A 17,559-nucleotide genomic window follows, 5' to 3' on the forward strand; every position below is an offset into this window, starting at 1 on the left:
CCCGCAAATGTTCTGCGGAAAGTTCTCACAGAGCGACAGGAATCGTCGAGAAGGAGGCAATGGTATTACTTTTCCTTTATTTCTCGACCAGTGCCTCCTTCCTCGCGTTCGTCCCTACTCTCTAAATTTCTTAGAGTGAAAATGCACTCGAAAAATTGAGTGACTGGTCAAGTCACTCTAGTTAGAGTGATTTTTCACTCATAGGAGTGAATTCTTCTCACTTTTTGTTGTAGAGTAAAAAATTCACTCTGCAAAATAGAGTAAATATGTATACTCTATTTTGTAGAGTGAATATTTTCACTCTATGTAGCATTTTCACTCTATATAGAGTGAAAATTTTCACTCATGAAGAGTGAATAAAGCGCATGTGAAACGCGCATGAGTCCGCCATTAGCAACACTGTCGTATCGTTGTCTCGCGACGTTACCAACTCGTCGCACGTGTACTTGGTATACAAGACATATTAAAGTAACTTCTTAGGGATATATCTTTTTATTTTAACATATTTCGAAATGTAAACATATTTTTGTGTGTGTAACGTTAAATATATTTATATAGCTATGACAAGAAAAAAGGAGGTTAATCGGCTTTTACACCGACAATGAGATAACATGCTGTGTGCGATGTTCAGCTTCGATTAATTCAAGTAAAAAGCAATGATTGCTTCTCATTTCAACTAATCAAAGCTTCACGTCATATACGTAACGTGTTATCTTATTATTAGTAAAAGACGGCTTAGAATCTCACTTCCTAAGAGTGAATCTGTTCACTTGTAATTGAGTGAAAAATAACTTGACGAAAGTGATGACTCCACTCTGATTGAGTGAATTATTCACTTCAAACCGAGTGACACATTCACTTTACGTTCAGAGTTAAACAGTTCACTTTTGTGAAAAGTGAATGTTCACTAATTACGAGTGGCAGTATTTTCACTATCACTTGGAGTGAATATTCACTCGTTTGGAGTTAGATTTCACTCTAAGAAATTTAGAGAGTATGTTCTTTCTTCACCATAGATTTCTCCCATCCCGTTTCCAGCATCATTATACGTGACGGAGTGCGGTATTCGTCTGGATTGTATCGCGCAAGCGGGAGAAGGAAGAGAAACAGAAAGAGAGTAAAAAGGGGGACGAGATGAAAAAAGAGAGATTGGGGGATGAAAGGAACGAACGATTGTAGATTCGCCGGTGGTTTTTGATGCCCGAGAGACGCGGCACTATGGCTCTTTATGCTTCTGATACATAAATTTCCCGTGAATAGCGCGCGTATGAGCGAGCGCCCACCGTTCTGCACCCTAACTTACCCTCGTTGCCATCGTTCTGCCCCGCGTCGTCGGGATTTCTTCTTCGGTCTTCTGCCGCTGCTCTTTCTCTCCTTCATCCCCTTCCCCCTCGATTTCCGTATTCCGGATCCTTCGGATCTTCGTCCTATCCTGATCCTTCTGCGAGATCGCTCATATGTTTACAAAAGTGTCACCGGGCGCGGAGGTGACAGACGAAGAAACTTCCGAATTTATTGGTCTTACAGCCGCCTTCTATCGGCTCTGTTGCGCCTTTGATTAGTTCCAACGTCTTCGAGAGAAAGGTATAGTATCCTGCCGGCGGCAGGCGGGGTATCCTATAAATCTCCGCCATCGCCTCTTGGGGGGGAAACCGCGCGATTGGTTACGCGCATTATAGAGTAATATCGGAGGAATTATTTGTTTAGCCGGCGATCCCGCGATATCTGTCGGTCGATCTGTTTCCGTCGCGCACGAATGAACTTCGGCGGCGACGCGCGATTTAGCGGAAAGCATCGTCGACGAGGCATGGGGGATGAAAAAGGGAAATAAAGAGTCAGTCAACTGCGAATGGGCGGGGGCTCTCGGGAGGGGGCACCGACGGCGCCACGAGCAGCAGATGCGGTCCTTTAAGATCCTCGGGAAATTTTCTTACCTTTTGTCCTTTCCTTCTCGAGAAACTGACGAGGCGGGGTCGCGCCTCGGCAAGAAACAAACATTTGTTTAAACGATCCCGACAAGTCACGGCTATAAATACCTGCGGGTCGTTAATCTTGTCTTCGGTTGCGCCGGTTGTTCGTTAATGTATAATGTATTCTCACCCCCGTAGCTAAAACAATCAATTCGTTGGAGCCGCCAACACGCTGTTCTTCAGGGTATAAAAAAAAATACATCGCCCAGTGTCGATGACGAGCAACGGAGATGAAGGACTGCCGGGATCTTCCTTGTTTCGGGAATAGCGGGATCATCGGCGGGCGACTTAATGCGATTCCGCGGGCGTCGTTACGATCTTACAGTATGCTCGTCTGTAAGAATTTCGTAATAAAAACGGCATTCGATCCCTGACTGGAAATACCAATGTCGGCATAAGTTATTTCGGTCGTTTGCTGCAACTACGCCGTGAATACCGGAAGCTCGACGCCGCAAAGTGATGGCACGCAACCGTAGCTTTAGAGAGACTACTAGAGCTCCATTCGATGCACTACCCACACGAAAGCGTTATAACTTCCTTTTGTAGTGCCCACCCATAATATCGTTTAATGCACGTTGGCGATGTCGCGATTGCTGCGAAAGGGAACCGTACATCGTGTCGATATTGCAATACTGTTTCTGTAGAAAATTGATTATATCGATTTTTACTGATTAATCTTACATAATCTCTTTGGCTTATTTCTTCATTTTGAATTACTATTCATTTTCTAGTGGTTTTGTGAATAAAATTATCCAATATTATTCATAATCTCTTAGTACATTCACTTGTAGTCTATCATATTTTGAGCAAATATAACATAAAATCTCTCTTTCTCTCTTTCAGAACCAATTTTACTTTAAAATTGTGCATATAATACAATCTCATTGTATAACATAATTTAAAAGTCCAATCGTGCATTAAAAGTTCAGTGAACTAAAGAGAGAAAATTAAATTTTACTTTAAATTATATTCTCTGTTAAGATTTTTAATTGGTACTATAAATCTTCAATTTTATTGCTCAAAATAAAACAGATGATGATAGATTGCAAATATTTATGATCTTTTTGTCGAATATCACATAAATAGATCATTATTCATTCACGATTCGTTGTAATTAGTTGTCTAGCGTCTAGTATCGTTCCGATCATGTGGCATATAAATATTTCGGTTTCGCGGTATCGTTTTGCGTTCCCTCGTATGTCATAGCCGTCGACGGACCACCGGCGACAACGGGAAACAAATTCGGGGAACAAATTCGTGGTGTCGGCGAACGTGGAGGATCGCGATCCTCGTCTGCCGGACACGAGAAAGGAGACCCCTGCGGCGCGCGGACCGCCCCGAAAATATTTTTAATTTTATTATAGCCTGTAATATGGAAATTCTATGGTCGCGGTTATCAGGTGTGAATTGAATTATAGCGACTGCCGATGCGGCCCTATTATTTATACACGGTCGGGAAACACGTTCTCGCTTTCGCCGTGACCGTTCACGATAGTCGGTGATAGGGAACACGCGGCTCGCGATGGTAGTTTATAAAGCCTCGTGTCGGAGCGGTACTAATTCGTTATTCACACAAAATGGCGAGACTACGCCGATGTATCGCAGTACATCGATGTCTGTCATCAATTCCTAAATGCTTGTAATATCCTGTCCGTGTTGGAATAAACCTTGACGATTGTTGGTACAGATGATTCAATTTCTCTTTCCGTTTCTCGTTCCCTCTTTCTTAGTCTTGGAAAATTTTGACATTTGTCATTTTATTGATATCTTCTCGTACGCGGTGATTTCATAATGACTTTTCAAGTTTACACGTGCGTTAATTTCTTACGTAAAACTCGCACAAAGAATTACTTTCGACATATCTTGTATTTCATCTTGTTACATAATGGTATGATATCTCTTGGAATCTTGTTAATGGGCAATTCATCAGGTATAATCAGCCCTGATGACTGGTCGCTAATCGATATTGTATCGATCAGTTTTGTAGTCTTTCAGTAAAATGTGGAATCATAAAAACGCCGTGGAATACATTAAATTGATATGTGATTATTGGACTGGATGTTCAGACAGAGAATCAATTTTCCACACAGACCCTCTCGCGAAGATATTCTATTTCCGAAATAATGCACCTACTGTGCACGGAGATTGATGAATTCATGCTTCATCTGTTATCCAAAGTGTTGTTATCCAATTCTAAAGGTATCTTTTCTGAACAAAATTGTTAAATTAAGAAATATTTTATATGATGAATCGAAGTAGTTTTTAATATTTTAATATTACAAAAAAATTCAGAACTGTGCATAACTAATTAACTATTAATTAGCATCCAAATCATTAATTTAATCTTTTAATTATGTTAAATGTTAATGATTATTATAAATTTGAATTACATAATTTCTAATAGTAAAAATGTTAGGCTGACGAATTCTTTTTTTTTAAACAGAGGTTTTCAGTATTTCTCGAGATTATAATCGATAATGTATCTTTCAATAAATGTTTTAAAATCTTTGATAGCGAATGGCGCGTTGTCGTACATGTCTTCTTTCCGCGAAGGTGATCCATTTTAGATCGCTTCGAATTTTCTGCCAAATCAAGAAGTAAGTGTATACGAATAACATTGTATATGTATCAGTTCGAGATGATCATATAACAGTCTATATGGGCTTCCTGCATGGCACTATAGCTGGTAGAAATGTTTCTCTCTTATGCAATAAAATGTTCATCTCGCAGGTCATTGGCCTCCTTTTTCGTATTTCCTTCTTATTCTCATATATTCTGGTATGATTCCTTTCATGGCAAATCTATAAAATTGTTTGTATTTTTATAAATAATTGTTTCTGCTCAAGCACTGATAATAAAAAGTTTAAAAGTTTAGCATAAATATTATATTATTAGAGATATATATTTTATTATATTATTAGAGTTATATATCAAAATTTCTCTCTCTGTCATTATTTATAAATATTATAATTATCTTATAAGAAGGCTTAATGAAAATTTGAATTAGCATGTGATCAGTTAATAATAAATCTTTGATAATATTCATTTATATGAAGACAATCTCTATGGATATTAATGCTAAATAAAACAGATATATTGAACATGTTAAACGAAATAATAATTTTTTTAACAAAAAGCAAAATTTTGCTGGTCGTTCTCCATGCTCATCTATTCAGGAGAATAGAAGTTACGAGCAATTCATGGGAAATACAGTAACCTAGTGGTGTAGAATTTGATGAGGTTTCGCTCATTCCTAGTACGAGAGCACCTCTGTTTGCTTGCCATTGTTTGTTTCACCTTTTGAATTGCTGTGGTGTCCTAGTTTACATTACACTAATTTTGCTTCACTAAATTACTGTGTATTGTGCTTGTGTATAGAAAAAATTGTTGTAAGAATTATTACTATGAATTTGCATAAATTACAAAAATAAGCGCATCAAATAATAAAATAAAATGATAAAAAATTATTTAAAGGATTATATATAATCTACTTACATAATTAGTAATTATATGTATTTAATATATTTTAAATATAATTAATGTTATTGTAATTGATACTTATATAATTATAATTTTTTTCTATATTTAAGTTTTTGAAAAGTCAAACTTAAAAATAGAAAAAAATATTTAAACATTTTATCCTTTTAGATTTTTGTAGAAAATAAATACATACACGTAATTGTATGCAATGATTATTTCTAACATTTTACAAAAAAAAAATAAATAAATTGTTTCTATTTTTTGGGAAACTTTAATCATACTGTCGATTTTCATATTTGAATTCTTGATCTCCTCGTTTTTGCCAGTTCTCACGTTTGCAAAGATTACGCCGTCGATTCTGAATGACCAGGCGAGAACCTTGGGAATATTATGATGCGACACTAAGGCCGATGAAAGCTCACCCTTCTTGCAAATATTTCCAATAAATATCATCAATATTAACCATTGGTTAACGCCTACAGCATAAAGACCATACTTTTTCGATAGCTTTTTACCGCGTTACTTTTGATCAGTACTCATTTTTATGTATATTAAACGTATGTAAATTCTCGGGTACAGAGATGTGTATTTATATTACATATTATATTATATTACACATATATCGGTATTTATATATCTGTGGAGATATGGATATGTGTTATTTGGTAGTAATATAAAAGAGTTATAGTATTAGTAATATAAAAATAGTTATAAATAATATAAAAGTTTAGTAATAATATATACGTTGTTTGATAATAAAAACAATTTTTTCATCTATTTCAATTAATGTATCTCTCTACAATTTTTTTATTACATTAAAATCTTTTATTAAAGATAAGATACAAGTGTCGGTGCACATCTTGTCTTGCATCGCTAGAGCTAATACGAGACACATTGTTGGCACGAAACGAAATATGATTAACATCTGTCTCTTTGTTTCTTGACTAGCCACATTTGTGACATGCGAAATCTTATTTTGGACTCCTATTATGCTCCTTTTTAAATATTATTCAAATGTTACATTTAGATTCATATGTGTATATTTATTCATTAGAAACATATGCACATATTTATTCATTATTATTCATTCTAATTTGAAATGTTCAAATGAAAATATTGAATAAAATGAGTTTTGTTTTCCTGAAATTTAATAAATTAAATTTCCATATTTATTTAATTTTGTTTTTCAAATTTTCTTATCCATTCAATTTTTTAATAAAAATTTTTTTATTAAGAAAATAAAAATATTTTTTATTATTCCTCTTAAGAAATTTAGTTGTTAGAAAGAAATATTCAATTCTTTGAAACATTATAATTTTTTTTTATCTTCTAATTTGTATGAAAATATTGCAGTGCTGTACATTTTAACGGATAGGTAAGAATATGAATGAAAATTGAAGGGTATACCGTGCGGGAAAGTTCGTGACGTATAACGGATGCTACGCGAACTCGTGCGGACCAGGAAGATTCACAATGCAAGCACGGCCGATAATCCTGATTTAGACGGGTCCATATATTAGACTAAAGATCGTGAAATTGAATGGTGGAATCAGCGGAGAGAGCGATCCGGCTGTCAACCGCGAAGAACGGAGTATATCATGCGAAAAATAAACTCCCCCCTCACGCGCGAACGGGGTTAGTAAATTTCGCAGGTGGGCTAAAGCTACCTGCTGCAATCCTCTCTCTTTTTCTTCTTCTTCTTCTTCTTCGCTGTGGTCCCCACGTTCCAGGGCTGCCGATCTTGGTCTTTCCGTTGAGGAGTGCCGCGAATGTCTGTCCCCAGAAGGCTCGTAAATCCTTGCATTTACTTCGCTCGTTCTGTCCTTACTTGGAGCGTAAATATGTGAAACCCGTCAAAGGTGAGGCGCACACTGGCATTCGCCAATCGATTGCATCGTAGAGCATTGTTCCTCTGAATTGTTGATCTTATATTCTTACATCATATGTATAGCACTGCTTGTAATTACTGCATTATTAATATTAATGCCACTTTTCGTGATTTGAAAATTGTATCAAATTGCAAAACAAAAATGTTTACTAAATTGCATTTAATGTATTAATCATTTTAAACAAATTTAGTAAACATTTTTGTAGAAAATTTAGCGAATGTATCTTTTACATTGTGTAATGTTTGTGCGTAAACATTTTATAAACTATATCTGTTGATTGCGAAATTATATCTTGAAACGTGAAACATACGAAGAACAGGATCGGCTACCAAAAGGAAAAGGTCTCACGCCTAGTCAATGTCGGATTATTACGTTCGGATACGAAAGCCACACTCCGTTATTATTAATGCGACCGATACTCATTCTATACTCATCTGTAGATACGATCTCTCCGCCCAACCAATCGGATAGCTAACGTCTAAACCCGTAATTACCATTAGCCCACCCATAGCGGATGCGATGCTACAAGTCGACTAACGAAAGTTTCAATTTACCTTCTATCATATTCTATGCAACTTGTTATCTTAAATTATGAACGTATATCCATAATGCGCTATAATATGATGCTATATTCTTAATTCAATTTTACATTATTAGGGGATTTATTTCTGATAATCATTATTTATTTTTATAATAATTATTTATTTTTATTTTTATATGTTTTAATTTTCTGCAATTTTTCTACTCAAACATGTATATCCTCTAATTTAATTATTATAAATAGTTTTTACACACTTTTACAAAAGTGCGTGTCATGATAATATGGTATATCTATGGGATTAGCAGATTGCATGTTTGTTATCGATACGTGAAGGAGTGTTGGTGTTATAATCTAATCATCGTAGAAGCGTGCCTTTCAAGCCTTTTTCCCCGAGTGTTGATCGACGCCCGCCATGTATCGTTATCTGACGTGAGATTTAAGTCAATCAATCATTCATTAGCTTACGCGATCACGGCGCACGATCGTCTCGTGCGGCCTATTAAGCTATTAATTAATTCCATTTAATTAACGAGAAATAAAAGATGACTTGCGTTTGTGGTCCCATGAAACATAGGTATGCAGCGGTGGTTAACGGATTGCGGAGATAAAGTCGTTCATAGACGCTATTTAAAATTTCTTCCGAAGCACCATGTAGTTGCGGTTACCGCTAAGTTTGCTATTAATTATTTCTCGTGGCATTTCCTCAGTGTTGTTTTCTTTTTGTTTCAGGCCATAGCGAAGAATCTACAGCCACAGGAACGGTAAGTATCGGCATGACTTGTCATTCGGATAAGACAGACCTCGTGTAAACACCATGACCGCTTGCCTCTCCTTTATTCCGCAAATATCTGCACTTTGTAGTACGGTGCAGAATTTCGCTCCTGGCAGACAGGGGATGATGCATGAACGTACTAAAGCACATTAGCGAGATGGACAGAGTGATGTCGCGCCGTGGTAACTCGATCCGCGAAAAGAAAGAAAGAAAAAAAATAGTTTCGTTCGTTGATGAATCGCGTCATTTATAAAAATTATAGCAATGATTATAGTGGTGCGCTCTCGAAGACGCGATACTTCTCACTTGGTCAGTTACATAAATCTAAAGGATCACATTAGCTCGCCGTTAATAGCTTTTAAATCGATTCGTATCCCAATAAATTTCACCGGGAGCTTTTTTTTAATAACATCTCTCAGCGCGCGTACACGAACGAGGGTTGTTTATTTATGGGGAATCGTTGGTTCGAAGCAGACCCGTACGCGTTTTCGTATCTACGCATGCTCGCACGCACGTATGCACGCACCTGGTATGTCTCTCAGAAGGTTTTGATATATCGAAAGGGATGGTGAAACTATTTGGGCCGACACCCCCGCCTAATCCAATCCCTTTTGCTTGGAACCTCAGATTCCTCGCTTCCCTTAATATATCATCCAGTCGTACAGATCGCGCCCCTCGAAAGGCCTCTCTCTGTATATACGCCATCTCGGTCGATTAGATCTTCCTATCCTCACTCATCTACGCGAGCGAAGGAAGGAAGACGTCATGTTTATATTTTACGATTCAAGTAGCGCAACAATTTTACGAGTGATCGATAAATTGAAATACCATTCAGCACGCATTATAATCTGGCCATATTTATTGTTGCAGATTTACGACGACAATATTGCTGGAATCGTTTCCCCGTCTCAAGTATATCATCGATCTGACAAACACGTGTCGCTACTATGATAAAAGGGTAAGTGATAAAGCTAAAAAGTTAAATTATCAGTGAATAATTTTTTAAAATTGTGTATAAAAATTAAACGTTCATCCACAATAGTGACATCTCTATTTTCAATAATTAATCTATTGATAATTGCATTGCTTTAAAAATAAATTTTTTTGAATAGTGCATAATACATGTAACATACAACGTAAATAAATTAGTTTGAGATCGTTGCATGCGATTAAAAAGGAGCGACATGCAGGCAATATCATCTGATGAAATAATACTGATATTGCCACGCAAAGTTAATGCGAAAACATATTGCGTACCGTTCGAGTTTCAAGCCGTAATTCGCTATGTTTATGCACGTACTTCCTTACCTTTCAGTAACTCGAGACAAGAGACATCTTCTCTTCTCACTCTCTCGCAAGCTGTCACCTGCTGCATTCTTTGATCGAGCAGATATACAGATTCTTTCCTCTCTCTTCCTCGAACTTTACGGTTTGACCGTCTGCATTATCTCCATTTGTCTATCATATTTTTCTTTCTCCCTCCGCTTCACCTGTCCTTTTTTGCTCTCACTCCGACTTATTAATATCGCATTGGAATCGGTTTCGATTTAAAAATGCTCGAGAGCAGCCCAACTAATTTGTAACAAGAATAGAGAAGCCGCGAGCTAATGAACTTATTATTAGATTTTTGGAATAATCGGCTGCCAGCGATTCTCGATCGGCTGACTGATCGCTGGTTCGAGTCGGCGGCGTGTCGACCAAGCGAGAATATGTCCGCGGTGTTTTCTGGGTCAGAGCTGTCAGGACCAAAGACCGATCAATTATATTAATAAGTCGTAGAGTCGGTTCGGTCACTCCATCTTCTGCTTTTTGTCCCGACTTCACCGACGTTTGGACAGCCATTTGCCACGCGAGGAATCTCAATAAGGGGATATATGTTTTTAAAACAATACACACAAACGCTGCGCCGTAAACTTCAATAGCGCTGCGAGGCAACGATAATTAACAGAGAGATCTTTCGGTGTCGCCCACGCCTAATTAGAGCGCATTATACATATATAATGAAGCGCTTAACCGATCCTTTAATTTTCCTGTTCGTGATAGATGTCCCAACAGAAAATAAGATTATAAAGATAAAAGATGCATTCCCGATTCGTGAAGATTTTATCATCGGTATCAGATGTGGTTCTAGCTCTCTTAATTTTGTGTAGGATGCACGCTGATTTTCAAGATATGTTATAGAATGTAAATTGCATTAGATATGTGACTAAGTATTTTTACATAAAGATATCAAAGAATTTATAAATAGAATTTTCATCATGAAATATCGTGCATTCCCGATTCGTGAAGACTTTATCATCGGTATCAGATGCGGTTCTAGCTCTCTTAATTTTATGTATGATGCACGCTGATTTTTAAGATATATTATAGAATGTAAATTGCATTAGATATGTGACTAAGTATTTTTACATAAAGATATCAAAGAATTTATAAATAGAATTTTTATCATGAAATATCGTGATACATACACTTTCAAGATTAATTTTTTTCTTTAACTTGTTATAATTTAGTTTTGCTTTTGCTGAGATTAAGAACTAAAGATACTCCTGAGCGTGTGAAAGAATTTCTTGTTCATTATTGACGGCAAGAGAAGAGAAAATAGCTCGAGATAACCATTAAGAGCAATACTGCACGATCACGAGGATTGAGTTTCTAATATCTCGCTAAAAGCAAAGTCAAAAAGATTGATTATTATGACGTGATCTGTCATTAGGGTGGAGAAACGAGTGGTAACTGTTATCTGATAGCGCTCATAACGAGTTAGAACTACATCGTCGTTGTTCTTGTTGATATTTTTTTAATAACTAAAAATAACAGTAAATGTTAATAAATGCATTATATGACATGTGCAGATTAATTTTTATACTATTATTCGACCTTGATTATTTAGATGTTAATTGTACATTTTTGCGTTAACTTTTATTTTTTATTTTAGTCTGTTTCTCCTTTAGATTTGTTAATACTGTGAGATGTAAGAACATTGATTAGGGACAGATAGAGAGATTCATAAATATGTAATACTCGTTGTTGCCTCCAGGTGAACACACTTGCCAAGGAGTATTTTCCGAGATACGAATGACTGTGAATCTTGCTTTCATTCATGTCGATTAGTGTCGTATATTTCCTTTCCGCCTTTGCAAGCTTCATAACGATCGATTGTTTCGGTTTACCGACGTTCGGTTTACATCACACTCGGATGACACGCTCGCATTCAGAGACGTATGATTACTCGCATTGTTTGTAATTGACGGTTTTATGTGTGATAATTAGTGATTCTAATGAGTGCTCCGAGACAGTTTAACATGACAATAGCTTGGCCGATCAAATTATAGTTCTCGTACTCAATTAATGCATCTGCGTTTCATGCGACAGCGAACACACTGCTTTTGTTACGTAACAATATGTATGCGATTGTTTATATTGTTGACGTCTTTGTTTTAGGAATTTACAAATGCTGGTGTTAAATACGAGAAGATTGCTATACCAGGAAGAAAAGTGCCGCCTATGGATCTAGTTAAAAAGTAAGTGTAATTGTCCGTTATTTATAATATTACTATTGTAATCGCTATGGCACTTGTTACTTCATTCATTGAAGCAACTTAAGTTGGCTTAAAGAACATATAATTTGTTCAATCGCGCTAAATCTTAGAATACGCTGTTAGAATATGCTCTTAAAAACATTGCAAATGTAAATTTCTTGCAAAGTCCAATTTCAGAATTTCTTATATTTCTAATAAAAAGCTTAAGATTCAAAGATATCATTTTTTCTATTACAATAAGTAGTCATTTTTACACAGAATGATTCTCTATCAAACTGTGATGGATTCCGCAAACAATTCAACCAATTTATGCAGGCAAGAAATAACATATAAACTTTTCTAGTACGGTTTAAATTAATCTTTAATTTAAATTATATTTTTACATTTACTATCCTTTTCACAGCGATCGGCGATTGATCAATGTGAGATTCGTATAGTGTAAGTGATGGTCGATTAATCATTCTGTCTGCAAATCACGTTTTAATTTTACAAGAAAGTTTACTACAGCGTGTACCCTTTTTTTTATCTCTGAACATCGAGAAATCAGAAGCGAGTATCGCATCAGAAATTTACGCTTATCGTTCTTTTTTTTCTTTCTCTCTCTTTGTCTCTCTCGATATTTTCGTCCACTAATTTAAGTCGTAAAATACACGATATATAGCGAATCGTATTACACTGTCCGAAATTCCTTAGTTCATATTGCATCGAGTAATGAGTTTAGTTACGATCCACCTTGCACGATGAGACTGATATTTGCGATAATTTTTGTTCTGTTCGGCTAATCATTGCCAAGGAACGATGATGCAATTTCCGCGTTTAATAGCCTTGTTGCATAGACATGGTTTTTGAAATAATTGAATTATTTTCATAGTCGTAGATTTTTACATTTTTAAAAATTTATATGGTCGATATAAGAAAATATATAGTGACATTAAGCATCCTTTTAATAATTTTTTTTATTATAATTTTTAATAATACATATTTATAATAATGGATTTACATCTTAGAGTTTTACATAATATATTTAGGCTTATAACAAGATATTACATTAAAAAAAATTTTTTTTTAATGTACTTATTTTATTTAAAATTATTCAAAAATAAAGTTATATTCTTTATTTTATAAAATTTTTTCTTATCTCTTATATCTCTGAAATTAATATAAATATAACTATCTAGAATATTAATAGATATTATATCAATGATCTTATTTCTTTACTTAATTGGTCAAGATTTTCGATAACGGAGAGGATGCAATTATTAAAATCCTCATCTGATGATCGTCAGGTAGTCGGAAGAGGCTTAATAAAATTCTCGAAATTTCTACGGTGCTCAAGATAACATCCAATACTTCGCTCGTGCGGGATGAGAACGCATATTAACCTTTGCACGGCGCCATCATACGCACGCGTGTGGCTTTTCTCCAAACGATATATGCAAAACTGTCAGATGGAGCCGGTCAGTCGACTAATTAACTGCGGTAAATGTCCAATGATTTACCGAATATTGTGCTGTATTCTTACTCGTCTTCCGTCTTCTTATTTTTTTTCTTTTTTTTTCTTTTTCTTCTTTCTCTCTCTCTCCGTTATTATGTGTGTGTGTAAAAGATATCTCTAAATACTATATAATTAATTAATGTGTAAGAACAGTATTATACGATCAGGAAAGAGCAATGTTCAAGTGCTGCAATTAACGTGGCGATTTCTTATGAGATTTAAAAACTATTTATTATTACGGTAATGAAGGTATTAATTATCGTATTTCCCAAATATTTGCGGAGAAATATAAAGACATTTCACGGCGATATTCGACGCGATTATTTCTCGCGGCAAGAGTGCTACTAAAAACACTTTTGTAAGTGCAGTACGCGTAAAACATGACATGTGCATATTCTTTTAACAACATCGTGTCGCATTAAATACTATTTACTTGTTCGACTGAACGGGAAACGTAATAAATATACGAGATATTTTCTTAATTTAAAAAAGAAATAACGTTGATTGGTCCATCCGGCCGAGCGGGTCAAAGCACGACCTTTCGCGATCATCCGACATCTCACTCTCCTTTCCCGGTCGTCGATCGGCCCGCACAAAGGACGCGGCCCGATTTGTATAATTCGAGGATAAAACGGTGATTCGCATCAACGGTTAATAGCCAACAGGTATGCGAATAGCCCGTCTGGTCCCGACATACTACTCTTTTGTTAGTCTCTTTGAGCGAGTCCTGATGGCTTTGTGGCTCGGCTGTTGCGCGACGTGTAATTAACTGCATCCTTGATAGGATCGGATCGGTTACTGACGCTGCCGCGGCTAAAATGAAGGAGAAAGAGAGCAAGAGAGATGGCGAAAGAGGAAGGGGGTACGGAGTAGGTGAAAACTAGGCGCCACTTAATATCCTAGATATCCTTGAACTTTGAAAGCGCAGAGACGAGACGAGGAGATGGGACAAGCTAGCTAAGTCAACATGGACGCAAATCAGGAAGACCTTCTGCCTTTTTTCTTCGATCTTTATTCTATTTAGCTTTAATCGGTCCTTCAGAAATGCTCGTATCGATGAAATTTACCAGGCAGTAATGTTGACTTATGTCAGCCGACTCTCTCGTTTTTCGCCCGCCCGGAAGATCAAAGTTGATCCTTTTCCTCAAGGATGTCCTCGCGAACGTATCTACGAAACATGCCAAAAATATCTTTATAGCAGGCACCGATGCTCGTGCCGTCGTTCGAAAATGGTATTCGGAAGGTAAACGACGTTTCCTTATTTCGCAGCGCTATGCATGCAGGATTAACGATTGGCAATTAAAGGAGAAATCGTGAGAAAAAAACGAGCCATATGATTATGTTTATTCGCGACGGAGTCTTAAATTTGACGCAGCTAATTGCGCATCTTGAGTGGCTAACTGAATTCATGGCAACAAATGGCGTTCATTCAATAATTAATTTATCTTTGGAAAATTAATAAAATTGATAAAAATAAATAACGTACAGATATAAATTATACACACATTTATCATTCTTTATAAGTCAACTTTATATCATTGGTTGCAAATACAATTTTGAGAATTATTTTATAATTATTAAATTTTAATATACGTATATAAATGATTAATAGAAAGAAATACAGATAGTTCTTATTAAAAAATGAAATAATATAACTTTACAATTAAATAACATGTATAAATAAAATATGCTAACTTTACTTTATCTTTAAAAAATTAATAGACGTCCATGGACAACAACACGCGTGTTTGGCATTAGCATTTGTTCCATGTAAACGAGTAAGCTAGTTATTGATAATCACGTTGATAGCGGCTCGTTAGTCGCATGCGCGGCGGATTAAGCAATTTCATGTGAAACACGATGTTAATTGAAACATAAGCGCATGCAACGCGAACCTGATGCGAGGACTGCCGAGCTGCAGCACTGGCTCGAGTTCCTTGTACTCACGATGCATAAGATTGTGCACAAGTCGATTTATGTTGCACCCGACTATATTCATCAACGTTGTCAACTCTCCACCTCCGCATCCAACACGCCGCCCCACTGTCATTTTCCTGGCGATTCTAGACTCTCTCTCTTTGCTTCGCCAGTTTCTCATGTCTATACTTTGTTATGTATGTTGAGGAGATAGATCGAAACTGTTTCTTTCGCTTATTTTGATATAAATGAGGTTCTATTTAAACACACCTATTAAATGTGCCATAAGATTCTATTTGTAAATGATCAAACTTCTAAAATTTATGTGCTTAATTAATTAAAACGAGATAGTTGACATGATATTGCTGCAAAATAATATTTGATAGAAAATGTAAAGTTAATAATAAAAGTTAAGTTTCTGATTGGAAAAAAATCCAAATTAACGTCTATTAAACTCTTTTAAATAAAAGTTGTTTCACGAAATTATTAATTAATTTTATATGTATATTTTATAATTTGAAAAAATTATATATACTTTAAAATAAAATTAGGGGAATATTTATAAGATAATAGGTTAATATATCATAACATTTATATTGTGACGTGATGGTGATCTGATTAATGAAATGCGATCGAAGAACTATACTATAAGCTTAAAATGAGTACATGCGAAAGTGCAAGAAACGTGGGTGTACAACAGACGTCTTTATTCGCAAGGACATCGAACATAAGTTTCCACATGTTCTCTGTCTTGTATTGCAGGATGTTGCGTATATATTCTAGTGAGCGTAATAAGATATTCTTTCGCGATATCCGGGGAATACAAGAGAAACCATTTGAAAAAATCGAAACTATCTTAGCTTTATGAATAAATTATTACTATTATTGTGAAAAATATATATAACATCCGTAATGTCTGCAATACATTAATTAAATCAGATTTGATTATCGATCGAGAGAATTACGTAGCTGATATATAATTTAAAGATAATACATATACCTTGTGTGAGCGTATCTTCTAAATTAATAACACACACTTCAGCGGGCTGAAAACATAATTAAAAAGTATCTTTGGACTTTCTGCAAGTTTTCAACACAGGAAATCTATATCTCGCCAAAAGGGGAAAGGTAATCTCCGAAGATCGCGCGAACATAAATGCCGACGACGTTTCTCTGAAAGATCGTCGATTGGTTCCTTTAGCGCCCGGGGCGAACCCATCTCAAATATTTTGACGTGTGGCGTCTCGGGGCCGGTGCCCTTACGGAACGCGGAGAGATCACGGGAGAGGCATCTTTTGGCAAGTGATTGTGGGTGGTAAAACGTACTCGCGCGTTTCTCTCCCATCCGTATAATGCGTCCAAGCGCGTGCACGTTGCTTCATATTTCCGGTGCCGTTAATTCGGCTCGCGGCGACCCCGACGAGTCCGCCCGAGTACGGACGACGCTACAAGTCGTTCTCGAGGAGCAAGAGAGATTCCAGCTCGCTCTCATCTCTTTGTTCTCTCCACCTTGGCAAGCGTCTCGCGTCGAGACGGCGAAGGAACGTGCGTACGCGCGTCTCACGCTCGGGACCACCCGGGCGATCGCTTCATTACGTAAATTCGCCACCACTCGCGTCCTCCGCGTCTTCGCGTGCACGCGCCTCCTCGTTCGCCTCCTCGTGCGATATGAGGTAATGGTGCAAAAGCGATTTCGCGTGAAACATCGAATAAACTTCCTCGTCTGAGGATTCGACGAATCGATCGATCGTTCTCGATCAATAGAACATAAGTATGCATGCATTAATGTTAATTTTTTCTTCTACTCGAACATAATTATTTAATATTCAATATTATTGGCTGTCCGTCATTAATCCTCGAATATAAAAAAAAGAACGAAATCTTATTGTTTCTATTTAAGTTTGATAGTACTTTATTTTTGAAAGAAATTTTATTTTGGATTTAATTGCATTTAAA

At 36.3% G+C, this 17,559-nt stretch overlaps 1 protein-coding gene across 1 annotated transcript in view; it reads left to right on the top strand.

The window, feature by feature from the left end:
• Window positions 1-17,559, top strand: part of LOC145967509 (uncharacterized) — a 45,066-nt gene that overhangs the window by 9,381 nt on the left and 18,126 nt on the right. The window contains exons 3-5 of the mRNA XM_083092492.1: window positions 8,610-8,641; window positions 9,523-9,610; window positions 12,094-12,173. Of these exons, the coding sequence (XP_082948618.1) occupies window positions 8,610-8,641; window positions 9,523-9,610; window positions 12,094-12,173 (200 nt within the window). The remainder of the gene's footprint in view (window positions 1-8,609; window positions 8,642-9,522; window positions 9,611-12,093; window positions 12,174-17,559) is intronic.

The sequence above is a fragment of the Camponotus vicinus genome, unplaced genomic scaffold (genome assembly GCF_025532165.1).
Source record: "Camponotus vicinus isolate PSW18456_S1 unplaced genomic scaffold, iyCamVici1.0 SCAF_1, whole genome shotgun sequence".
Taxonomy (NCBI): Eukaryota; Metazoa; Arthropoda; class Insecta; order Hymenoptera; family Formicidae; genus Camponotus; species Camponotus vicinus.